At 43.9% G+C, this 27258-nt stretch overlaps 1 protein-coding gene across 1 annotated transcript in view; it reads right to left on the bottom strand.

Moving 5' to 3' along the window:
• Window positions 1-19423, bottom strand: part of SMO (smoothened, frizzled class receptor) — a 32788-nt gene extending 13365 nt beyond the window's left edge. Inside the window, exons 1-8 of the mRNA XM_042467795.1 lie at window positions 19382-19423; window positions 17647-17845; window positions 6504-6709; window positions 5424-5633; window positions 4811-4983; window positions 3141-3360; window positions 2492-2615; window positions 1156-1248 (exon numbers count right to left, since the gene is read on the bottom strand). Of these exons, the coding sequence (XP_042323729.1) occupies window positions 1156-1248; window positions 2492-2615; window positions 3141-3360; window positions 4811-4983; window positions 5424-5633; window positions 6504-6709; window positions 17647-17845; window positions 19382-19423 (1267 nt within the window). The remainder of the gene's footprint in view (window positions 1-1155; window positions 1249-2491; window positions 2616-3140; window positions 3361-4810; window positions 4984-5423; window positions 5634-6503; window positions 6710-17646; window positions 17846-19381) is intronic.
• Between the last annotated feature and the right edge of the window lie 7835 nt (window positions 19424-27258).

Below are 27258 nucleotides of genomic sequence, written 5' to 3'. Positions count from 1 at the left end.
ATATCTTCAGTATATCTGAACATCTGTACTGACTATTTTTGTTTTATTCTGCATTATGTGTTTGCATGTCTAGTTTTTGGTCCCATCTGATAGGAAGACTTACAAGATAAAGAGAACTTTAAGACTGACTAGTAATGAAGGCGGTAATGTCAAAACATGTCTCACATTCTTTTTACTAAAGTTAGTTTAGACCTTTGGCGATCAATCTACCTCAGGTTACAGATGCATGTCCAACAGATCTTTACATCTTTTGCTATAAAACTGTATGGACTATGTATTTATTGAGAGCCTGTGTGGTATATTGGTTTGAGTGTTGGATTAGGACCCTGGTAGATTAGAGTCTGAATCTGCACTTGGCTATGGAAATCCAATAGGCGACTTTGGGTAAATCCCACAATCATCATCAGTACATAACACGCTCTGAGAAAATCCTGTCAAGAAAACCCCACAATACGTTCACATTAGGGTTGCCGGAAATCAGAAACAACTTGAAGGTGCACAACAATTTATTTATTAATTATACAAGTTGCATCTGCCTTATCGGAAATGCCTGAGACCAGACATGCTTTAGATTTTTTGGATTTTAAAATATTTATATATACATACTACGACTCCATCCTACAGAATCCTGGAGTTTTTTTATAATAATAATAATAATTATTATTATTATTATTATTATTATTATTATTATTTATATACTGCCCAATCACTGGGAATCCAGAGGGGATAACAGACAGTTCCCTGCCCTCAGGCTTACAATCTAAAAGACATGACACAAAAGGAGAAGGGAATGGTGGGGAGGAGGGGATCGGGTCCAGCATTCTTCTCTCCCTCTGAGGCCTGGACCAAGGCAGATGGACCGGAGGGAGGGCTCTGCTTCTTCCAGGCAGGCCTGGTGGAGCTAGCCTGCCTCTCTCTCCCTCAAGTTTTAGTTTTGCAAGACACCACCACTCTTTGGTAGACAAGGCTAAAGGCCGTGTAAAACCGCAAATCTCAGGATTTCACAGGATGGTGCTATGGCACCCAAAGTGGTGTCGAACTGCATTCTCTCTACAGTGTAGATGCACCCTGAGCCTTGGTGATGCTGTGTCCCACAAGTAAAGCAACCCAACCACGAAACAGATAGATCCACACATGAAGATTGTGCCCACTTACCAAGACGTAGCATGGTCTCATTGATTTTGCTGGCCGCCTTCTCACTCAACAGGCCTGGGTGGTTACTTTTAATGGAAAAAAGGGTCATCACGCCTGGAATGTAGAAGCAAAAAGTCCTATTAGTTATTTAGCCTAAGGTCTATATTATGGGAACAAGCTCTTTCTCCCAGAGGGTGTCTGCACTGACAGGAAAACCCAGTTTACCACCAGGGCTTCCGGATATACAGGGAGGATGAACAATCCATACAGTCATCTGCATCTGAGGAAGTAGACTCAAGTCTAGGAAAGCTCATGCTGCCAACTTCTTTTTTCAGTTAGTCTCAAAGGTGCTACAAGACCTCTTTATGTACTGATTTTACAGACTAACACGGCTATACCTTTGAATCCATATAATCGACATCCAACGAGCCACCAATACTGGCAGCATTGTCCACACATGCTGTTGTGCGAATGTGTGTTTAAAACCAGTTTGCATCTGTGCACTGTCCTGGTGCTATTGTTGAGCTAATGTGAGCCTAGAACCATAGAATCTTTAGCATAGCTATCTTCAGCATATTTGAATATCTGTACTATTTTGTTCTATTCTGCATTATGTGTTTGTGTATCTAGTTTTTTATAATTATATTTTTATATTGTATTTTAATATTTCATTTTATTGGAATTGTTACAAATGTTCTGTTCTGTAACTGAATTGTTAAAACTGATATGTGTTTTAACTGATGTTGTTTGTTATCTGTTGTTGTCCCCCCACCTAAATCCATGGGGAGAAGAGGGTAAGAAATCGTTGTTGTTGTTGTTGACATTTTTGCATCCTAAGAAATTTTGGGATTTAAAATCCAGGGAGGGTTTTTGAATTCTCATCCAGAAAACTCTAGCACAGCAATTCTCAAACTTTGGTATTCCAGATGTTTTGGACTTCAGCTTCCAGACTGTTGGCCAAGTTGGTTGGGGCTGCTGGGAGTTGAAGTTCAAAATATCTGTAGGAGCAATGTTTGAGAGCCACTGCTCTAGCACCTCATCAAGCTACAAATCCCAGGATTCCACAGGATGCAGCCAAGGGAAGGAAAATGGAGTCATCGTGCAACAGTCTACCCTTTGTATCCATGGGGGATCTGTTAAGGAAATGCAATAAGGAAAAATGCAGGAGTCCCATTTTCCTCACTGGTGGGCACATGCCCACTAACGCTGCCTGAACATGCCCCCATTGAAAGCAATGGGGCTTGCCATCTTTGGATGCTTAAATCTGCAAATGGCAAGTCCACTGCATAACTGTAGTCTGAAAGGGCCACAGAACTTCTGAGTAAAGGAGCTACAAAGAACTGGGAATAAAACCCACCTCGGATCAAAAAATAGCCCCCGATGATCAACACCAGGCCAATGGGAGCCAGGACAAACCCAGCTCGGTACCGATAGTTCTTGTATCCAACAAAGCAGATGCCACTGACTGAGTCTCCATCCACCTGGAGAGGCCAGAAAGACAGACAGACAGAGATTAGTGAGAAAGCTCCACGGTTGTCCACTAAAACACCACTTCTCTTGGAATACCCACTGCTCGCTTCTTTCCAACAGTTTGGGCCATTTAACTGTAGGTTCAGAAGCTGTGCTCCTCCAGATATTGTTGGTCTCTCAATGGACCTCAGCTCTAGCTAGCATGGCCAATACTTGGAGATTAAGGGAGCCAAAGTCCAGCCATATCTACAGGGCCATGTTCCCAACCATGTTTAGAGTCATGGAAGAACCATGTTCCTTTAGGAAGGAACACAACCCAGATCCTTGCATGGTTTTTGCCCTGTACCTGCTCCCTCTTTGTCTAGGAGCTGTTTGACTTTTGACAAGATTCCCACAGGAAAGTGATGGTGTCGTCTTCACTGGATGCTTTTAAACAGAGGTTGGATAGCCATAAGTCATGGATAATTTAGCCATGGGTATATTTTTAGTTCGATTCCCAGCTTGGCCATGGAAACTGAGCAGGTCCAGCCTTTTACCTGGGCAACAGCCAAAATAGCGACCGTGAGGACAAATGGAATGGACCAGGTCACCAGGTGGAAGTAGGAGGTCTTGCCCACCAGCGGCTGATAAGTGGTACCCAGAGCCTTGAAGGATGTGTGCCAGGCATAGGTCAGCATGACGAACCAGATCACGCCCGACATCAAGGAATAGTAGACGATGACAAAGATGATGACGCAGGAAAGGGTCTCATTGGAGCTGCACAGAGGGACAGAAATGTTTATCAGAAAAGTTCTTTGCAGGATTTTAAGCTGAGACTGAATGTTCATTTGTCACATTGAGTCCTCTGACCGTGTCTTCCTGCATGGCAGAATGGGATTGGGTTGGACGGCCCTTGGGGTCTCTTCCAACTCTATGACTCTAAGGATCATAAGGAAAGGACTGGGAAGGAGGGGCATGGGTTCAAGCTCTCTTTAAAAGCTCAGTTACCATCCATATTGATATAAGACACCCCAGTGTGAGACGTAATGCCACTCATGCCACTCTCACGCACCTCATTCCAAAGCCAAAGTATTGATAAGGGAAACAAAACCAGCTGTGCCACTGAGTATCTCCTTTTAAAGATTAGAAAATAGTCACCCTTCAGAACTTAACCTCCAGAGCATCACCTCTGGAGCATCATAAAGCTGTTTTATATACAGTGGACCCTCCATTTTCATTGGGGTTAGAGGTGTAGACCCCCATGGAAGTGGGAAAACTGCATTTTTTTTAAAAACACACCTTTTTTAACCTGAGATAATGTCTCTCTGGGAATCTCTAGATCCTCCAGCATAACTCTATGGTCAGTATCTGCCAAACATTAACCACAGAACGCTGGAACACCTACAGATGTCTAGAGAAGTGAATATATTAATCAAATCACTGAATAATCAAATTCACAAATGTCAAAACTGCAAATGTGGATGGCTGACTACAATTAATTCTATAGGCAGTTTATTATTATTTTAATCTTAGCTTTTAAAAATGTTTTTAATTGTATGTGGTTTTATTTGTATCTCTTTCTATTCTGTAAGCTGCCTGAAATTCCACTTTGGGGGGAAAGGTGAGATATAACTAAAGTGATTGATTCACTGATTGATTTTTGATTCTAGGAGCTTTTGGAGGTGCCCCAATTGAAAACAAAGCAAAACCCTGGAAGAGGTGGAAAACCCACTTCTTGTTTAAAAAAACAAACAGATTTCTTTTTTGTGAAGTCAAAGACTTTCAAGGCCGGCATCCATAGTTTTTTGTGGGTTTTTTGGGCTATGTGGCCATGTTCTAGAAGAGTTTATTCCTGATGTTTCGCCAGCAGATCTTCATTTCTCCGAAGTTGCCAGCCACAGATGCTAGTGAAATGTCAGGAATAAACTCTTCTAGAACATGGTCACAGAGCCTGAAAAACCCACAAAAAAGATTTCCTTTTAATGTTAATCGATGCAGGAGCCTTGCAAACTGCCACACCCAGAAGCTTCCAGATTTTACTGTCAAGCAAAGGGCAGCTCAGAGAATTTGAAGGTGCTGAGGGACGCAAGAACAGCCTGAGAGGTCCACACTTTGCCCATTTCTGGGTATCATAGAGAAGGATTTCTGTTTCTTGCTAGCCAGGAGTTCTCGCTGTGCAAGGGAAGCCCCCCTCCCGAAATGAAGCGCATCCCCTTGGGAAACCTACGTGGGCTCCCCCAGGCGCATAGTTCCATCGGCACGGCACACAATCTCCAGGCGTGCTCCGTCCATAAACTGGGCCAACCAACCAATGCTGCCCATGAAGAAGCAGGCATTGACATAGAAGAGGATGACGGCTGGGTAGCGGTTTGAGTTCTTCCAGTCGGCAATGAAGGTGGCCTACGGAAAACAGGCAAAAAAGCAGAATCAGTGGATGCTTTTGAGATTTTGAGAATGTGGTGTAGTCTCCTTCCTTAGAGGTCTTTAAACAGAGGCTGGATGGCCATCTGTTGGGGATGCTTTGATTGTGAGTTCCTGCATGGCAGAATGGGGGTGGACTGGATGGCCTTTGTGGTCTCTTCCAACTCTATGATTCTATGATTCTAACATACTGGACTGTTTCTACAATAAACTGGATTGTTTCTACAGTGTAGATGCACTCTAGGGCTCAATAAATCTTTGCATAAAGATTATTGTATCTATTATTTGGGGGGGGAAAGTTTATTTATTTTTCTTTTACTCATGTGGAATTCCTAGCAACCACTTGCAAAAAGCCAGGGTTCCTGGTTGAGAATCCCTAGTTCGGACTAAGATGTGGATCGGACCCCCATTCTACTTACCAAAGTAAAGAAAGTGCAGAAGATTGTGACGGAGCTGAAGGCGGCAATGTAGACATGCATTTCGCGGTGCTCCGTGTCGGTGAACAGCGGGTTCTGGCACTGAATACCGCAGCCTTCGACGTCCTCGTACCAGCTCTTGGGGTTGTCTGTCCGCACCAGGGGAGCTTCGCACTGCCCTGAGTTGTTGAATTTGATGTTCTGGACCTCATTCTGTGGGAAAAGAAAAGCAAGTGGGAAAATGTACAAATCAATATACTTCCTGGAAGTTGCAATGCTCAGGACTTTGCCTGCCCGCTTTAATATTTTCAATATACAATAGGTCCTCCACATCCGCTAGTGTTAGGGGCACAGGGCCACCACAACAGCGGAAGAACCGCAGATTAAAAAAAACACTATTTTTTTTAACCGTAGAGAATCATACAATCATAGAGGTGGAAGAGACCCCAAGAGCCATCGAGTCCAACCCCATTTTGCCATGTAGGAACTCTCAATCAAAGCACCACTGAGAGATGGTCATCCAGCCTCTGTTTAAAGACCTCTAAAGAAGGATATTCCACCATGATTCAAGGCAATGCATGCCTTTGTTGAACAGCTTTTACTGTCAGAAAGTTCTTCCTAATGTTTAAGTGGAATCTCTTGTTCTGTAGCTTGCATCCATTGTTCTGGGTCCTGTTCTCTGGAGCAGCACAAAACAAACTTGTTCCCTCCTCAATTTGACACCCCTTCAAATACTTAAACAGGACTATCCTATCAGCTCTCTTAACCTTCTCTTTTCCAGGCTAAACATCCTGAGCTCTCCAAGTCTCTCCTCATAAGTCATGGTTTTCAGACCCTTTACCATTTTGGTCACCCTTCTCTGGACACGCTCCAGCTTCCCAACATCATTTTTGAGCTGTGGAGCCCAGAACTGGACATAAAATTATTCCAGGTGAGGCCTGACCAAAGCAGAATAGAGTGGTACTATAACTTCCCTTGAGCTAGATACTATACTTCTATTGATGCAGCCTAGGATCGCATTTTCCTAGGTCTAGGATCTATCACTTTTTGTGCCATGACTACACTAGGATCACGCTTCCTTACCGGGCAGCCTTCGGGGAATTGGTCCGTGGTGCACTTGAGGAAGTCTGGCCAGCCCCGTTCCCGTTCCACGATGGTGCAAGGTCCACGTGTGGCTTGGCACAAGGTCTGGCTGGGCAGCTCCACCATGCCATCCTCACACTTTGGCATATACACGGCACAAAGGAGGGGCTGGATTACGTCCCAGCAACGGGGGGCATTCCGCAGACCTTGAAATAAAATAGACAAGAGCAACGGGGATCAGCAATACCACCTTGAGCACCTCCTCTTGGCAATTTTTTTGCTTTCTAGTAATAAAATGTACAACACTTGAAGTACAGTATTAAAATGAAAATAAAAGAATCAATCAATAAATACAGTCAGCCCTCCATATCCATGTGTTTTTAATCCACCAATTTAACTATCCATGGCTTGAAAATATGAATTCCAAAAAGCAAATCTTGATTTTGTCATTTAATATAAGGGATACCATTTTACTATGCCATTACATTTAGTGGGACATGAGCATCCATGACCAACGACAACAACAACACTACACCATTGTATATATTGGGACTTGAGTATCCATGGAGTTTGGTATCTATGGGAGTCCTGGTATCAAACCTCAGCAGATACCAAGGGCCCACTGTAATAATAATAATAATAATAATAATCCATTGTGTATAATGGGACTTGAGCATCCATGGATTTTGGTATCCAAGTGGGGACCTGGAACCAAACTCCAGTGGATACCAAGGGTTCACTGTAATAATAATAATAATTACAGTGGTGTCAATCTGCATTATTTCTACACTGCAGATGCACCCAAAGGCATCCCACAGCATCTTTAAAATTAACCAGGAAGAAATCTGCAGCCTAAGTTTTCATGCCCTCCAGTCCATCAAGCGTCTGATGAAGCTGACTCTGTGAAAGCTTATGCTAGAAATGCCTTTTTTTCTCCATTAGGTCTCAAAAGGTGCTACTGGATTCCTTTCTCCCTATTTTCTTCGGATTATTATTGTTGCTGTTGTGTGTCTCCAAGATCACTGTTTTTTTATGTGCGAGTGTGAACTCTGGTCTCCCAAAATCATAGTCCAGCGCTCAGACCAGTACACCACACAGGTGCTGTATCTCTATACCTAATAACCGTTGGGAAAACCATACAAGATAACAAATACAATATAAAATGATCCAAAAGTAACTAAAGAACATACAAAGGGTAACTACTAATTAGATAATGAAATAAAATTACAGAGACCAAAAAAGAATTATCAAGAAAGTAACTGACAATTATGTAATTGCATACAGAAAGTAGCTGACAATGTTTTGCAAAATTGACTTTACTGCCATTAGTATTCATAATGTCAGTACTTGGCTGGATTGCTAAGATGCTAAATAGAGGTCCATGAAAAGAATTGTCCTAAATAGAAGTTCATAAAAAGAACTGATTCTATCACAAAAGTTTCAAGTCTTGTATCTTGGAATAAACACTACTTGACTTCCTCAGGTGTCAAGCTGTTTGTTGCTGTTTGTTCTTGTGTGCCTTCAAGTCATTTCCGACTTATGGCGACCCTAAAAAAAAACTTACAAGGGCAACAGAAATTTAAGAAACCCCTTCAAATTGGAAAAGGGGAGGACATGTTAGTTCCCCAACCATTCTGGACATTTAAAGTATAGAACAAGGGGAATGGGGTTTCAATGGCCAACGCTGTTATAAATAGTTTTCTTCTGAAAGCTATAGCAGAATATTGTCCAACAAAAGGTACTGCACAAAAGTTCCTGCAAAGCAATTTCTGTATTCATGTACTGCATAAATCTGTATATAAAATAAAAGTGGTTTCAGAAATATTCTGGGATACATTGAGTGGCCAAAACTAGAAAGGTCTATTTTTTATTTTTTTTTTTTTTTTGCAATGATAGGATAGTGAAGTAATGTAGGATTAGGTTTTAGGTATCATGGGGTTTTCTTCGCAAGGTTTCTTCAGAGGGGGTTTCCCATTGCCATCCTCTGAGGCTGAGAGAGTGTGACTTGCTCAAGGTCACCCAGTGGGTTTCCAAGGCTGAACTGGGATTTGAACCCTGCTCTCCAGAGTCATAATCCAGTACTCAAACCATTAGAGGTGTCAAGCTGTAGGAGTGGAATAATAAGCAAAGCAACTTTTCAGATAGGCTGTAATTGCAATGCCAAAACATAGCTGAAACATGGCATGAATTATTTTGGTACCTTGCATGGTTCCACTCAAGTTTGTTAGGTATAGTTTTCTTTTTGAGATCCTCAAGTAGTTTCTTTTGTGCCAGTGATGTATATCTACCCTGACAAGTATACACCAAATAGCAGCCAGGTATTCATCCAAATCCTTTTGAAAGATGTCCAAGTTGGTAGTCACTATATCTTGTGACAGTGAGTTCCACAGCTGCTTGCGCACTCAATACACATATATTCCAAGTCTGATACAGCCATCTGCTTTTTCACATAGCAACAGAGGAAGAAAACAAAACAAGAGATCCCTCCTTCCTTCCTTCTTTCTTTCTTACTTTTTACAGGTGGCCAGTTTAAAACATTACTTTTACCTGTTGCAATGCACATTCTCTTCAAAGTTATTTGGGGTCATGTTGTGAATATATCAATGGCACACATCTTGCATCCCCATTCCATTCCCGAGATAAAACATATCAGCCCAGGATTTGACCAAACTATCCTTTCAAATTTTGCAATGGCTACTTTGAAGAACTTATTTTTTTTTAAAAAGGAATTCATCCTGAAGCTTAAGAAAGCAGTTGTGTTTGTTCCAGAAGGGACCTTGTGGTGGGTAATTCTTTTAGGGTCATGGCTCTGGCCACAGGAAGAGTCTGCCATGCACAGAAAGCTTATACGGGTTGAGAAGGTCATTGAATGCAATCTACAAAAGAGACTGATAATCAAGTTGTCCTCTTTATCTGACAGCAAGCAGATGAGTCCCTGCGCATTTGTTACATGAAAACTGAAGAAAATGCACAGTTCCATCTACTTAAAGGCAGACAAGGTGGCTCTCTATATGTTCCTGGACTCTATCTGCCAGCAGCCCCTAACCGCACAGACACATGGTGATGGATGCTGGGATCTGCAATCCAAGACTGTAAGGAAGGGCACACAGTCCCCACCTTTCACTTCTCACGGCATGAATTATTTCTTCATCCAGGATCCAAGTACACAACAATGGCTTCTTTTCATCCTGAGAGGGAATTGGGTCCCACAGGGCTCTGTCTTGGGCCCAGTGTTATTCAACATCTTTATCAATGACCTGGATGACAGAATTGGGGGTTACTTATCAATTTGCAGATGATACCAGATTAGGGGAATAGCTAATACTCCAGGACAGGATCAAGATCCAAAATGACCTGAATAGACTAGAAAGCTGGTCCAAGCTAACAAAATGAAATTCCACTCGGAGAAATGTAAGGTACTTCACTTAGGATGGAAAAATGAAATGCACAGATACAGGATTATGGGGGACACCTGCCTGAATGAGAGTTATATGTGTGAAAGGGATCTGGGAGTCCAAGTAGACCACAGTTGAACATGAGTGCGATGCGACAGCTAACAAGCAATATTCTAGGTGCATCAAGAGTAAATGTCTAGTCAAGAGAGTATGGTGCCCTGTATCTGCTCTGGTCAGGCCCACCTGGATACGTGTCCGTCTGGGCACCACATTCAAAAAGGACATTGAAAACGAAGTGTCCAAAGGAGTGACAAATGTGAAGGATTGGAACCTTGCCCATGAATGACCTCAGAGAGCTGGGGATGTTAGCCTAGAGAAAAGAAGGTTAGAGGTGATTGCTAGCCCGCTTTAAATACTTGAAAGGGATCATATTGAGGCGGCAGAAGCTTGTTTCTGACTGCTCCAAGAGAATAGGATTCCGAAGAAGATCGTGCAAGCTCCAACGAAAAGGATTCCAGCTCAAACATTGGAGGATCCTGACAGTAAGGGCTGTTCGACAGTGGAAACAAACTCTCGTCTCCTTCCTTAGAAGTCTTTAGCAGAGCGGCTGGAGGCCATCTGTCAGGGATGCTTTGATTTGGATTTCCTGCATGGCAGAATGAGGTTGGACTGGATGGCCCTTGCGGTCTCTTCCAACTCTATCATCTATTACACCCCAGCGATTCCTTTGCTAAGCCCAGAATGCCTCTTGTATGATGACCTTACAGTGGTTCCCAAACTTTGGTCTTCCAGATGTTTTGGACTTCAGCTCCCGAATTCCTGACCATTGGCCAAGCTGGTAGGGCTTCTTGGGACCAAAGTTTGGGAATTACTGCTTGAATTACATATATTGTTTCCCCTGTTAAAACATCTAAGCATCTCTCATCTATGCCAAGGTCTGTATTCTGTTATTGATGCCAATGCATTTGTATCCTTTAGAACATTCTAATTCTTAGCCAAGTCTATGCATAAGAGATACATTATTAATACAAGGCTTATGGGTAAGACATAGTTTGATAGCTTTTCTTCTAAACCGTTTAATTGTTCTTACATCTGTGTAAACTGGTTGCTTGTTTGTAACACAATAAGTTCTTCTGCTCTTTCTCTTGCTAAGGACAAAAGGGTAAAACGAAGGTACAAAAAACCCTGATGCCAACTTTGGAAACTCCTCACTTCTTCATCAGGCAAAGACAATAGAAATAAACCTTGAAGAGAAAACCAAAGTGTTGTGTTTGAAGCTACAGGTCTGCTTGGAATCACCGAATCCTGTTGGAAGAGACCCCAAAGGCCAACCAGTTCCAATCCCATCCTGCCATGCAGAAAACTTAGTCAAAGTATCCCGACAGATGGCCATCCAGCCTCTGTTTAAAGATCTCCAGGGAAGGAGACTCCACTACTCTCGAGGAAGGAGTGTGTTCCACAGCCCTGACTGTTCAGGAAGTTCTTCCTAATGTTGAGCTGGAATTCTCTTTCCTGCAGTTTGCATCCATTGTCTGGGTCCTGTTCTCTGGAGCAGCAGGAAAACAAGCCTGCTCCCTCCTGATATGGCATCCTTTCAAAATTTAATCAGGGCTATCATATCACCTCTTACACCTTCTCTCTCCAGGCTAAACATCCCCAGCTCCCTAAGTCATTCCTCATAGGGCTTCATGGTTTCCAGGCCTTCACCGTTTTAGTCACCCTCCTTTGGATACACTCCCGTTTCTCAACATCCTTTTTAAATTGTGGAGCCAGATGACAATCAGTGCCTGCAGAGCAAATAGAGGCACTATTACTCCTTGATCTAGACCTTACTCTGTAATGAGCCTAGATCATATTGGCTTTTTAAGCTGCTACATCCACACTCATGAAGCCCTTCTACCATCCTTAACTTCTAAATCTACACTCAGTGCCCTCCTACCCCAGAGAGTTAGAGCCTGTTGAATGCTGGAGTTGTAGTGTTAGTGTGGCCTCTCTGGCTGAAAATTTATACATACCACCTCCCAAACTACACATCCCAGGACCTCATGCTGCCATGGCAATACAGGGGAATAATAGCTCACAACAGGTAGTGTGATAGGGCTCCCTGATGCATTCTCCTCTGTCAACACACATACTATTTCGTATACACTTTCCTCCGCTACACACTCATTCACACAATTGCACACTTGAATTCTCTCTCACACATACTGGCACTCACTCACACACAGTCGTTTACACATACTTTCTTACATATCGCCACACTGTGAATATGTACACATTCAGTCACACTCATTCATTCATTCATTCATTCATGCATTCTCTCTCTCTCTCACACACACACACACAAACACAGAGTCGCACAGAAACATTAATCTCTCATGTGAATGAGTGCCTATGTGAAATATACAACAGAGATAAGAGTGTGACTGAGTGTGTGTGCATGTGTGTGAGAGAGAAAGTTGTGCTTGCGACTGAATCATCTGAGGGAGAGAAGAGAGTAAGAAAGGGGTGTGTGAAAAAGATTAGTGTTGAGAGAAAATCACTTGTATTTTAGCATGTGAGGTGGACTGTGTGAAAGAAAGTGAAGGAAAGTGTGACTGCTGAATTGGGCTGAGAGAGCATGGCTGAGCATGAAAATTAGTGAGTGAGACAAAAAGTGCAAAGAAAGAGTTTTGCTGAGAGTGAGTAGAGAGAACCTAGTGTATTTAAATCACTTGTATGTTAGCATGAATGGGTGTGTGTGAGAGTGCTGTGTGTGAAAGCAAGAAAGGAAAGTGTGATTGAATGTGGCTGAGAAAGCATGGCTGAGCATGAGAATAAGACAAAAAGTGCAAAGAACGAGTGTACTGATGTGTGGAGTGAGATCAGTGTGTTTAAATCACTTGTATGTCAGTTTGCATGAAAGAGTCTTGTGTGTGAGAAATCGTGTGAAAGAAAGTGAGGGAAAGCGTTACTGAATGCCTGTGAGAGAGCCTGGCTGAGCATAAGAATTGTGTGTGTAGAGAAAGTGCAAAGAAAATGTATGACTGTGTGAGAAGGTTGACTATGTGGGAGGCAGAGAAAAAGTGTGCAGATGAGCACATGTGTGAGAGAAAGAGGGGTTGTGTGTCTGTCACAAACAAAAACTGGCTAAGGGTGTGAGGGAGAAAGGCAGCAGAAGAAAGTGTGCAGCTGACATGTGAGTGAGAGGAAAGAGGTTGTATGTGTGTCACAAACCAGAGAAAAGGAAACTTTTTGCCCCTTTCCAGATGGAAAAAACTTCCCTTTCTGCCCAATGTGTCAGAGTGCAACTGTGTAAGAAAAAGAATGGAACCGTGTGATGTGGGTGTGCAAAAGTGAGAATACTGGGAGGCAAAAGATAAAGGGGGGTCTCTGGGAACTACAGGACTACTCAATGTCCTCTTTTCCGATGCATCTACATTTCAGCCTTCTGTCCAGAGGAAATTCCAAAAACTACCTCCATTTTGCACAAGACTAAGAAGCATGCATTTACATTGCTATGACTGGGTTTTGGCTTTTCTTTGGTCACGTCCTCCATTTTTCTGCAATTCCCTACATTCTGCAGTGCCTTATCTCATTTCTGCAGTGACGACAACCAGTCTAAGGTGACCAGACATCCCCCTTTTCCAGGACCTGTCCTACATTCCCACCTTCTGTCCAGAAGGAATTCCAAAACATCCTCCATTTGTGCAGGACTAAGAGCATTCATTTGCATTTCTAGGAGTTGTTTTTCCTCTGCTTTTCTTTCATCATTCATTTTTTGTGCTGCCTTTCTCCCAGAAAAGGACCCAAACCAGCTCAACAAGAAACATTTTTAAAAACCTTACAACAATGACTGTTATTTACCAGATATCGGGAGGCTAATTGGGGTACATAATTTAGAGGAAGCACAGAGATCAGGTAGAGATTATAAATTATGACATTCTAAGAATTTACATGGGGGTTAGTAGATAACACATTCCTTAGAAACGAAGGGAGGGATGGAAAGATTATGTAATGAGCTTTAGACATTGTAAAGGAAGAACGAAAATAATCTCGTTACATAATTTGTGTTACTGCAATATAAAACTAGACTTGAAAAGCCAGTAGAGAGTAATGTAATAAAATTAATAATGATGTGTAACGAATTTAGTATAATGAATGTATGGAAGTACAGTGGGCCTTGTTATCTGCTGGCTTTGATTCCGGGACCCCCGTGGATACCAAAATCTGTGGATGTTCAAATCTCATTTACATACAGTGGAGTAGTAGTATTATTTGTTGCTCAAATTTCTGCCGCATGACTCCAACCATACATGGAGAGAGAAATCCCAGAGGTTCAAGCAGATTCAGGAACAGGAAGAGGCACAGGGACCACATTGCAAAATATTATGAATAATAGAGGCCCACCAGGGAATTCCAAAAGAAAATCAGCATGTGCTTTATAGCCAGGCCTTTGGATGCACGATCCTGATAGTCTATGGAACACCCTTAAAGACATGATGGGAGTGCTACTACATCTAGATATTCCTAAAGAGGAATCTTTACTCAGGACAGAAGTCACTGTCAGGACAAAACAAGGAGAAAAACAATGGTTCCCACTTGGCAAATGGGTCAGGCAAGGATGGATCCTTTGACCCTATCTGTTCGATTGTAGCACAACATACTATGCGAAAAGCAGGCTTGAACCCAGAAGAAGAGGAGGAGTGAAAAATATGAGGCAGGAATATCAACAATCTAAGGTATGCAGATGACACAACCTACTAGCAAAAAAACATCACAGACCTAGAGAAACTACTAAGGAAGATCAAGGAGAAGAAAGTGCAAAAGCAGGCTTTTATTGAACATAAAGAAAGAAAGCTAATGACCATGGAGAATCTATACAAAATTTTAACCTAGAAAATGAGGAAATAGAAATAGTGAGAGTTCTCATACCTGGAATCAAACATTGATCGCAAGCGGATTGCAGCCAGGAAAATAGAAGAAGACTAAGAATGGGAGAGTGGTATGAAAGACTAGAAAGGCCTAAAATTGCAAGATATGAGCACAAAAGTTAGAAGCATACAAGTCATTGTATTCCCTATGCCATGTATGGATGTGAAAGCTGGACAGTTAAGAAAGGGATAGGAAGAAAGTCCCTTCATTGAGGTGATGTGGGGTGGAGAGAGTGCTGAGCATCTCATGGACAGCAGCCAAAAGGAGAAACCAATGTGGTCCTGGAGCGCTCAAGTTGAAAATCCTTGGAAGTCAAGATGACCAAAATGAGGCTGTCGTATTTCGGACACATCATGAGAAGAAGGACTCCTTGGAAATGCTGGGAAAGGAGTAGAGCTAAGCAGAAAGAGAGGAAGGCCTCATGCCAGATGGACGATTGGACTCTGTCACAGGTATTGAATTCCAGGAACTTAGAGAAATAGTGGAAAATAGGGGGGTCTTGAAGTCTGTCTTATCCACAAAGTCACCATGTGCCAAGACTGATTGAGGGCGATATACACAACAACAACATAACATTTCTTATTATTAACGTGGTCCTTGGTATCTGCTGAGGTTTGGTTGCAGGAACCCCTGTGGATACCCAGATCCATGAATCCACAAATATTCATCAGTACAATGAATAGTAAAAAAACTATCCCTTATATAAAGGGCAAAATCAAACTTTGCTGTTGGACATTTATGTATTTTGGACTATTATCAGCTGTGGATGCTTGAATCATGGATAAAGAATCTGCGGATGGGGAGGACTGACTGTATAATGTTTTTATTTTTGTAGGTGAGTTGGGTTTTATAGATCCTAGGCCTGTTACAGACTGTCAAAATAAAGCTGCTTCGGGTCTCTTTGGAGGTATGCTATTTTAAATGATTGCATGGGTCCTAAGAGTCAGGAGTCGCGCCAAAGCACACTCCATTCCTAAGCACTGGAGTGGCAGCTTTGGTCAGCTTCTGGATTCTTAGGATACATGCATCATTTTAAACGGCATTACCTCCAAAGAGACCCGAAGCAGCTTTATTTTGGCAGTCTGGAACAGGCATAGAATCATAGAGTTGGAAGAGACTGCCAGGGCCCTCCAGTCCAACCCATTCTGCCATGCAGGAAAGACATAGTCAAATTACTCTTGGCAGATGGCCATCCAGCCTCTGCTTAAAGACCTCCAAGGAAGGAGACTCTATCACCCTCGCGGAAGGAGTGCATTCCACTGTGAACAGCCCTTACTCTCAGGAAGTTCCTCCTAATGTTGCTGGTGGAATCTCTTTTCCTGCAGCTTGCATCCATTGTTCTGGGTCCTGTTCTCTGGAGCAGCAACAAACAGCTTGCTCCCTCCTCAATGACATCCCTTCAAATATTTAAACAGGGCTTCATCTATCACCTCTGACCTTTCTTTTCCAGGCTAAACATCCCCGCTCCCTAGTCCTTCCTCAGGGCTATGGTTTCCAGACCCTTCACCATTTTTGTTGCCCTCCTTTGGACACGCTCCAGTTTCTCAATGTCCTTTTGAATTGGCGCCGAACTGGACACAATATTCTTCTGTGGGGCCTGACCCAGAGCAGAATACAGTGGCACTATTATTCTCTTGATCTAGACACCTATACTTTATTGATGCAGCCTAAAATGCATTGGCCTTTTTAGCTGCCGCATCACACTGTTCATCATGTTCCAACTTGTGGTCTACTTGGACTCCTCGATCCCTTTCACACGTAGTTTCATTCAGCCAGGTGTCCCCCTCCTATTCTGTGCATTTATTTTTTCTGCCTTACATTTCTCTGTGTTGAATTTCACTTTTGTTAGCTTGGCCCGCTTTCTAGTCTATTCAGATCATTTTGGATCTGATCCTGTCCTCTGAGTATTAGCTTATTCCTTCTAATTTGGTTCCATCTGCACAATTTGAGAAGTATGCTCCCAATTTGTCCTCTGGGTCATTGATAAAAATGATTTGCTGTTTGTTTTTTTTCTTGTTCCCTTTCTTTGTATTTAACTTTAAGGACTATTATTTTATAAGACCCAACCTTTACCTTCTGACTTAAAAAGCAATTAAAGACATCTTCTTGAAACAGTATGAAAGTTATCATAAAGACGTAGAACTTTTTTCTTTACAAAGAAGAAACTTGTGTCTTTACCGGACCATAAAAACATCCCAAAGGTTTGTGGCTGTGGTTGTTATTCACACTCAAGTCAGTCTTTGGTCCTTACTGGACTCTACAAAGACCCCAAAGTTAAGCCAAGTGTTGTCTTTGCCGGGAGCATAGAAAGACTCACGACCTTCAACATCCTAAACATCCTAAACAAAAAACATCCCAAGTGAGGGAAACCTTTGTCTTTAGTGGACCTGGAAAGCCTTCAAGGACTCAAGATCGAAGGCACCAGAAGGAAAGCATTGTCTTTCCTGGACCTTATTAAGAGACAAAGTGCGAAACGTGCCAAAGCTAGGAACCCCTTTCCTTCCTGAGCCCAGAAGGCCCCCAAAAGCTAGAAGGAAGAGTGGCGAAGCAGGGCGAGGAGGACCCCGTCCTCTCCTCTTCTCCCGACCGGCCGAGCAAGGCCCGAAGGGGAGCAACCTTCCGTCCTTCCTGGGCCCCGGACAAGAGGCGAGCCCTGCCTCCCTCCCCGACCCAAAACCTTGCTCCCGGCTGGACCGATGCAACCCTCCCAGCATCCCCACAAACTCCCTTCTGGGAGTCCCTTTAGGCTCCAGAGCGGAGCCAGGGGGCCTTCCAGGGGCTCCCGAGGAGGAGTCTCCGCGGGGCCGATGTCCTTCTCTTCTCCTTCTTCTTACCGGACCAGAGGAGGAGGTTTGTGGGGGCCTGGGCCTGGGAAGCCGAGTCCCCGGCCAGGAGGGTGGCGGTGGCGGCGTAGGGCAGAGGCGAGCCCAGGCAGGCGCCCTCCTCCAGCGGCTCACAGCTGGCCGCCCTCCGGCAGAAAAGCTGCCCCGAGGGGAAGCCGCGGCGCCTGGCTCCGGTTGAGGGGCGCCCGGCCTTGGCCCCCGGCAGCAGAGGAGCCCCAGAGCAGGAGGAGGAGGGGCCAGGGAGAGGCAGCGGCGGAAGCCCCCGTCGCCCCGGGAGCCATGGCCCTCAGGGGGCCCTCAGGGGACCGAGGAGGAAGGGGCCCTCGAGGGAAAAGCCATGCCCCCCCGCCCTCTCTCTCTCCCTCCGGGGCGCAAGGCTGGAAGCGCAAAGGGGCCCCGAAGTGGGGAGAAAGGAAGGAGGAAGAGGAGAGAGGGGGAAAGAGGGTGGTACTTTGGAGGAGACCCCCCGCCTGAGCCCCCCCAAAACAAGACCCACAAAGAGGAAAGAAAGGGGCTTCCAACTTGGGTCGGACTTCGAGGAAGGAAGAAGGGAAGAAGGAGGAGGAGGAGGAGGGGCTCTTTGTGAGGGGGCTCTCCTCAGTTACAGCTTTCTCTTCTCCTTCCCCCACTTTTCCTTCTTTCTTTCTCTTCCCCCCCCCCCCCCCCCCACAAAAAAAAACCCCAAGGAAACTAAGTGGAAAGTGGGTCCCAACTTTGGCCAAACTTGGGAAAGGAGGGAGAGAGAAGGAAAGGAAAAGAAAAGGAGGGAGGCCGGTTTTTTTGGGGGGGGTGTCCCCCAGCCCCCTCTCCCTCCCTCCGGGCCCTTTTTGCCTTTCTCCAAAAGAAAGAGCCCAAAGGAACAAAGAGGAAACTTGCTCCCAAACTTTGGCCCAAGTTGGAGAGAGAGAGAGAAGGAAAGAAGGAAAGGAAGGGCAAAGAGAAGAGGAGGAGGAGGAGGAGGAGGAGGAGGGGGAGCTTTTGGGGGGGTCCCTCCAGCCCCAGCCCCTCCTCCGGGCCCCTTTCTCTCTCTTTCTTCTCCCCCAAAAGGGCTCTGCTCGGCCTCTGCTCGGCGGGGCTTTTGTTGTCCTGGGCTGGAGGCCAGCGAGGCGAGGGCGAGGGAGGCTTGCCGGGGAGGAGGCTCCCCGAAAAGAGGGGGAAGAAGGGGGCAAGGAAAAGGAGGAGGAGAAAAGAGAGGGAGGAGGAGGAGGAGGAGGAGGAGGAGGAGAGAGAGCCCGCGGCCCTTCCTTGCTCCCTCCGCCGCCTCTGGAAGCGCAGCCAAGAAGGGAAGGAAGGTTTGGAAGACCTTCCCAGGATCCCTCTGCCCCCCCCCTTAGAAAGAGAGGAATTCCTGCAGCCAACACTTTAGCCCTCACTCGAACTAAGGCCAGGAGGAACCAGGGGACCCATTAGTCAGAGAGAAAGAAGTTGGCAGCAGGCGCTTTCCGAGGCTTCAGTCTGCTGCCTGAGGGGCATTTGGGGGAGTCTCTCTGGGGGGCTTCTAGTCACTTGGGGACTTCTGGCCATTGCTAGACACGTCTTACCATCTCTTTTCCTGCCCTTTGCATCCATTGCTCCCTTGTTGGGTCCTGTTCTCTGGAGCAGCACAAAACAAACTTGTTCCCTCCTCCTCCTCCTCAATATGACACCCCTCCAAGTATTTAAACAGGGCTCTCCTATCACCCCTTAACCTTCTCTTCTCCAGGCTAAACATGCCCAGCTCCCCAACTCTCTCCTGATAGGGCTTCATAATTTCCAGGCCTTTCATCATTTTGGCGGCCCTCCTTTGGACACATGGCTCCAGTTTGTCCACATCCTTCTTGAATTCTGGGGCCCAGAACTGGGGCCTGACCAAAGCAGATGGGTTGGACAATACTTGGCTCTCCGTATCTTTCAATGGGGAAGAACACCGAAGCCGGGAGAGACTGCAGCAGGTTGCTTTTGCCAAAGCCATCTGGGAAGGGAAGGAAGAGTCCGCCTGCTCTTCTCTGTCTCTGGCTGAGTTAGCAGAGTGCAAACAACTTTAGTATTTTGAACTCAGTTTGCAGCAACTGAAGTAAGTAAACAAAGGGTGAAAGTGGGAGGGAGACCGAGAAACTGGGACATTTTAAAATTGGCTGAAAAAGCAGGACAGCAGGCGACTATTTAGGGCTTTCTCTGCCAAACTGGGAGAGTTGGATGCTATGTGCCAAACTGGGGATTCGGGAGGTCTCTCATTCACAGGGTCACCATACACCAAAGACAACAACTCCATGGAAAATAACTCTTCAGCACATTCATCCCTCCTTTCACAGAGACTTAGTTTTTGCCTCTGACTCTGCTGGCAGTCTCCAGATGAGTTTGCTATTAAAAGGAACGATTACTAAGCTTGACCAGAAACTAAAAACGGTTTGAGAAGACTCCCACCAAGGCCACTGTGCGAAGAAGGCCGGACGGACTTCTTGGTGGGTCAGGGATCCCTTTGTATTTGGCAACTACAGAAATTCCACTGAAAAGTCATGAGCCTTTTCTTAATTATTTCAGAGGTTTACCGTTTGGTTTATGACATTTAAATAATTCTCATCAAATAACAGGAGACTATCACAGGGGGAAATTCAGGGGATTAAAACGGCATTTTCCCAGGAAGGTTGCACGATCGTGGCGAAGACTTTCAGATGATGTCCTGATCTAAGAAGGCTTATCCCAGGAAGGACCCAGAATGCTCCAACAACAAACCACTCATGGGATTTCCTGATGAATGGTTTGTTGCTGGAGCATTCCTGGTTCTTCCCAGAATAAGTCCTCTCAGATCACAATGTGTGTGGAAATCTTCTCCACAATCATGTGACTTTCCCAGGCAAATGCCCTTTTAATCCCAATTTTCCCCGTGTGATACTCTCCATAGACTAATTTCTGTTCTCAGCACTGAGTAGATTCACTGAATCAATGGGATTCACCGATGTGCTTGACTCACCATTCAGCAGTTGAATGAAGGGCTTTACTCTGAGTGGGACAAACCATCAGCACTACCCCTTAAATGAGTTGATTTTCCTCCTGCTGACTTTTTTCGCTCTCCGTCTCTTGCATCCATACATGGTGATGGGGAATACAATGGATTGGATGATTCTCACTTTAATGTTTAGTTATGTCTTTACATTTTATGATCTTGTCCAGTTCTTTCATTGCAGCCCTTCCTGTTACTAGTCTTCTTCTGATTTCCTGACTGCAGTCTCCATCCTGATCAATATTTGAACCAAGGTATGAGAACTCTTTGACTATTTCAATTGCCTACAATGAATTATTGTAGATCTTCCATGGTGGTGGAGGACATCATCATCATCATCATCATCATCATCTGATGTTCAGCATCAATGCAACCTTGGCACTTTCTTCCTTGATCTTCCTCAATCACTCCAAACCTTTGTTTATTTCTGTTAGTAGTAATTGTTAGTAGTATTATGTCGGCTATATATCTTGCTAATGCTCCTTCCATCTAGCTTAATTCCTCTTGCCTCTGAGTCTAAGACTGTTCTGTATATGATACTTCCTTCATATAGATTGAATAGATAGTGTGATAGTATGCAGACTTGCTTGACCCTTTGCCGATTGGGAGCCATTCTGTTTCTCCATCTTCTGTTCTGATGGCAACCTCTTGCCTTGAGTATGTATAAGTTACACATTAGGACAATCAGATGTTGTGGCACTCTCGTTCTTCTAAGAGCAAACCATAGCTCTTCATGATCTATGCAGTCAAAGGTTTTGCTGTAGCCATTCAAGCAGATTTTCTTCCTGATGCGCTCCATTATCCAACATATGTTTGCAATGTGATCCCTAGCGCCTCTTCCTTTTCTGAATCCATCTTGAAGCTTAGGGATTTTTCACTCCCATATAAGGTAGGCGGCATTGCTGCAGAATTTTAAGCATGACTTTGCTTCCATGGGAAATTATTGCAATTCAGTTCTTTCATCAAAATGATGAAAGGTCTGGAAAAAACCATGCGCTATGTGGAACAACTTAGGGAGCTGTGTATATTTTGCCTGGGAAGGAGACGGTTAGGGGGTGACATGATAGCCATGTTTAAATATTTGCAGGGCTGCAAAACTGAGGATGGAGCATGCTTGTTTTTTTGCTGCTGCAGAGACTAGGACCCAGAGAAATGAGTTCAAGCTGCAGGAAAAGAGACTCCTCCTGAATACTAGGAAGAATGTCCTGTGATTCTATGATTCTATGCATTTGAAGGCTATGTTCAACTATTTGAAGGGATGTCATCTTCAGCAAGGAGCAAGTTTGTTTTCTGCTGCTCCAGAGACAAAGAGCAGTGGATGCAAGCTGCAGGAAAAGATTCCCCCCTAAACATTAGGAAGAACTTCCTGACACTAAAGGAGTTTATCACACTGGGGCTAATTTCAGCATTAAAGAGAGATTAAAGAGCATTTAAACCATCCTGCAAATAAAGTGAAAATGGTAATTGGGCGAATTCTCACATGCAGTTGCGTAAAGTGCTATTAGTAATGCATTGTTTCTGAAATCCCAAAAGTAAAAAGATGTGCATTAATGCTTCTTTGTGACCATTTTAATGACGAGTTTTGTGCGATGTCATGTGAAATTGTTTTGTGTAATTACGTGATTTCCCCCCAGGATAAACTCCAGATAAACTCGTGTGATAAGCTCCTAAGAGTGGCTTGACAGTGGAAGGCGCTGCTGCCTCAGAGGGTGGCAGAGTCTCTCCGAAACCTCTTTGGAGGATTTAAGCAGATACATCTGCCACAAGGAGTGCTTGGGTTGCGTCTTCCCACGTAGAAGGAAGAGGTTGGACAGATCGCCCTGGAGGTCTCCCCTGACTCTGCCCCATCTTCGGCACTGCCTTGCCTTGCCAAGGGGCCATGGTAGGCCTGGACTGTCCCTCTGCTCCCCAAACAGACTCCTTCTGTCCTTGCCTGGGATCTGACGTTGCTCTTTTTGGCCTGGGAGCAGAACGTGGGTGGGTTGTGCCTCCTCCCCACTGCTCTGTTTGCTGGGAGATGGAGGGAAGCCTTCCCCATTGCCAGGCCCTCTGTGTGTGTGGTCCGCCTGTCTGGAGTCGTGCCTCCCTCCCCAGCCATTTTTTCGTCTACGTAAGCAAGGAGTGTCTGGATGCCTTTGGCTCTCACACGCATTCTCACAGTGATGTCAGCTCAGACCCTCCAAGCAGCAGCAGGAAAAACAGAGAGGCAAAGCTGGAGCTTTCGCAGAAGGTGCATGATGTGCCACTTTTTAGAAGCATAAGAGTTGGAAGGGACCCCCAAGGGCCCTCCCTTGCCGTGCAGGAAAACATAACTGAAACACCCTTGAGAGATGGCCATCCAACCTCTGTATAAAGACCTCCAAAGAAGGAAAATCCACCACCCTCCGAGAAAGTCTATTTCTACTCTTGAACAGCTCTTACAGTCAAGAAGTTCTTCCTAATGTTTAGGTGGAATCTCTTGCAACTGAAATCTTGTTGCCAAAAGCAAATTTGCTCCATCATCCATTCACCGTCCATCCTTTTCATCTCTGAAAGAAAGTTGTTTTCTTTTCCCAGTGGCACCAAGGTCCAAAACACACTGCAGAGATAATCCAGCTTGGGACCGCTTTAACTGCCCTGGCTTAGTAGTAGGGAATCCTGGGAATTGTAGTTTGTTGTGGCACCAGAGCTTTCTGACAGAAGTCTCAATGCCTCACAAAACTAAAGTTCCCAGAATTCCCTAGCATTGAGCCAGGGCAGTTAAAGCAGTCTCAAGATGGATTATTTCTGCAGTGTGTTTCGGCACCTAGTCTCCATTCGTAAATCTTGATGCTTCATAATCTTTTCTTCTTTCTCTTTGTCTTTGATCCTACTGTCCCTCAGGATCACTACATCTATAAGGCTATCTTCCTTTAACTCAACCACAATTACATCTGGCATACTGTGTTATAATAGTTTATCGGTTTGAATCTTACAAGTCTCATGAGATTTTTACTTCACCATCTTTACAACTTTTTCAAGCTGATGTTCCCACCAGTAGTTCCTTGCAGAGAGTAAATCCTTTTTTGAAAATACATAGATTTCAGCATATTATTGCAGCCACGTTATCATGATGTTTCTTATATTCAGTCTGTGTGATCTTGCTGTACTTGTTGTAGTTGTTGCCGAAATCCTAGATCACCTTTATTAAACTTAACTTTATTCATAACTCAGATAAGCCGCAGAGGTACTAAGAAACCCTGGCTGCATCTGCACTGCAGAAATGCTGCAGTTTAATACCACTTTAACTGCCATGGGTCAATGTTATGGACTCCTGGGATTTGTAGTTTGATGTGGCCTCAGAGCTCTGACAGAGAAGGCTAAATACTGTATCTCAGAAAACTAAATCCTAGGATTCCATAGCATTGAGTCATTGCAGTTAAAGTAGTGTCAAACTACATTATTTCCGCAGTGCGGATGCAACCCCTTTTAATAGGCCATGCATGTTGGGTGCAGTGGAGATTATCACACGGGGATGGGATAAGGACAGGATCGCTCCCCCATCCTTATCTCTTCTTTCACTGCGATCCTGCAGAAAGCTTTCAGATCATAGTGCTACTGCATTGAATTAACATGAACTCCTGTTAACACAAAATGTTGGATAATGTCACTTCAATGAAGGGACAGTGACAGGATCTGTGCAACATCGTTTGAAAGTCTTTCATGCAAATGAGATCAACCGTGCTTTCTGGATGGAATAATGGGAAAACCCATTAATATAACCATAATCCAAGTTTATGATCCAACTACAGAGACAGAAGAAGAAACTGAAAGAGTCTATGCTGGAGTCCAGGAGGAAATAGATCACTCACCCAAAAGGGACCTCTTGCTAATCATAGGTGACTGGAATGCAAAAGAGTAGAATCAAAGACTGTAGGAAAATCTGGCCTAGGATCAAGAAATGCGAGTGACTGAATTTTGCAAGGCCAACAGTTTGTTCATTGCAAACACATTCTTCAAGCAACCCATTAAATAACTACCTCGGATCAATTATTGATCAGAACGGAGACTGCAGTCAATAAATCAGAAGACTAGTACTGGGAAAGGCAGCTATGAAAGACCCCACCTTTGACTGTAGAAAACATTCCTATCATGTCAACCGTGATAAAGATGGATCCAGAGGGGTGGATCTGTGGCACATTTCTCACCACCATCACCATCACAATACAGCACATGTTGCAAAGATCCATGCCATCTCTATAACCATCCTGTATCTGCCCAGTAACAATCAAGGCCAGACTTGACAAAATGTAGTTCTTTTAGTACTTTCAACTCAATTATAATCCTCCTATATTGGAACAGATGGAAAAAAGAAATAAAAAACCCAATCACTTACAGTTCATATTTATTCTTACAGAAATTTAAGGCCATGTTGACCAGAACACACAGAGTTCAATAACAAAATACAGTACTCTCTCTCTCTGTGGCTAGGAGAAAAAAGGAATTGATGCATGGTCTCTCCCCTTTCAATTCTTTTGTAGGACAAACAGGTCAAGGCCTAGGACAAGCAGGGTTTCTGAAGGCCACCAGGTCCCCTCATGGAAATTGGAATTTGAGAGATTTAAGAAGAAACACTTGACCCAACATGCCACTATTTTTCATGCATCAGTTGTTTTTTTCCTAACAATTCCACTGACCGGCCCTTAAACTAACTTTGTAGGAAGTTGTTTTGCATCTTCTGAGTTCAAGATGGCCTTGCCGGACAGAAGACCACGAATAAAATGTAAGACCTGTTTTTCCCATCTGCACAGTAACAATAAAGTTTACATTTGACAAAATAGAGTTCTTTGAGTACCTTCAACTCAGTTATAATCCTCCTATACTGGAACAGATGAAAGAAAAAGAACCCAAATCACATACAGTTCATATTCATTCTTACATAAACTTAAGGCCGGCCATATTGACCACAACAATTACAATTCAGTAACAAAATACTTTCAGTGATTAGGGGAAAAAACAATTGATACACAATCATTCCCTTTTCAATTCTTTTATAGGATGAACTGGTCAAGATTTAGGACAAGGGTTTTTGAAGGCCACCAGGTCCCCGAAGGGAATTGGAAAAATGTGATCCCTGTTGACTAAGAATGTTACAGGGGCCATTTTATCCTTCCTTATTGTTCAGTTAGCTGCCCAACCCGCTAGTGCTGAGTGAGAATTCTGCTTGACTAGTGTCGCCAAGTAGACCTGTCCCCAATATTCCCTCAAAGCCTTGAAGTGGCAGGGAGATCATGTTGCACCATTTTGAAAATTCCCTTTATATGGCACACAAAAGACTTAATATGGTGTTGGATCCCATATTTTCACAAGGAAACTGATGATGACGGATGCATCTACACTGGAGAAATAATGCTATTTGACACAACTACACAGTGGGATTTGTAATTTTGTGAGGCACCAGAGCTCTTTGGCAGAGCAGGCTAAAGACAGTGTAAAACTACAGATCCCAGGATCCCATAAGACTGGGCTACAGCACTTAAAGTGTGTCAAACAACATTATTTCTACAGTGCAGATGTACCCTATGTTATCATGAGTGTTAGTTCATTGGGAACTAACCAATAGAGTGCTAGAAATGCTTGGAGTTGCATTATTTATTATTATTATTATATTTTCTTACATCCCACCTTTCTCTCAATATAGGGACTCAGTCCAGCATTTGGGGGAGTATAAGATTATTCCTGCCCCTGACCTACACCATGAGCAGACCTTTTGAATCAGTGGGACATAAATAAGGGTTAATTTCTTAAATGCCCATTGATTCAGTGGCTTTGCTGTAACCGGTGCATAAAAAAATGGATTGAGGACACTGTTTTACACAGCTTCAAATCATCATAGACTTAGAAAAGGCAGATTTTAGGATTTTTCAGTTTGAGAATTACACTGCTAAACACATCCCATGATGTGACAAATTGGAAAGCAGTGGTACATGGGACAGACTGTTGTGTGTGTGGATGTGCTAGAAACCCACTTGCCCGCTTCACAATCCCTATCTGAATAGCAGCCTCTGCTGTACCCATCTTTTAATTTTCACCACTTCAGACCTCCACCAGCTAGGAAGATCTGGGCAAATATGCAGGCTGTGGGTGTAAAGCAGTAGGGGAGTTTCTGCACTGCATTGTTATCATGGTTTTATCCCAGTTTAATGGTCATCATGGATCCTGCCTACAAATCAAGAAACCTGTAATTAGTGAGGGATTCACAATGTTCTGTATAGAGCTCCAGCAATATATTTCAGGGTGGTAGTTGGAACAAGCCAGCTCTTTAGCCAAGAATTGGAAGTGCCTCCTCTTTGTTGTTGTTGTGTGTTTTCTATTTTCCCTGACATAAGGCTTCGATGTATGGCGACCCTCTGAATGTGAGACCTCCAAGATGCCCAGTCATCAACAGCTCTGCTCAGGTCTTGCAAACTCAGGGTGGCTTCTTTGACTGAGTCTATCCACCTGTAATGTAGTCTTGGTAATCATAATTTCATAAAAATAAGAATGATATTTTAATAATATTGTAATATTTTACTATATCCATTCTATGTTTAAATAGATGTATATTTTAATCTTATGTTTTAATCAAATGTGCTGGTCTCTGACTGTAATAAATTCATTCATGT

Source organism: Sceloporus undulatus, chromosome 5, assembly GCF_019175285.1.
Source record: "Sceloporus undulatus isolate JIND9_A2432 ecotype Alabama chromosome 5, SceUnd_v1.1, whole genome shotgun sequence".
NCBI classification, from domain to species: domain Eukaryota; kingdom Metazoa; phylum Chordata; class Lepidosauria; order Squamata; family Phrynosomatidae; genus Sceloporus; species Sceloporus undulatus.
The sequence above is the reverse complement of the archived record's forward strand: the minus strand, read 5'-3'. Positions and strand labels throughout refer to the sequence as shown.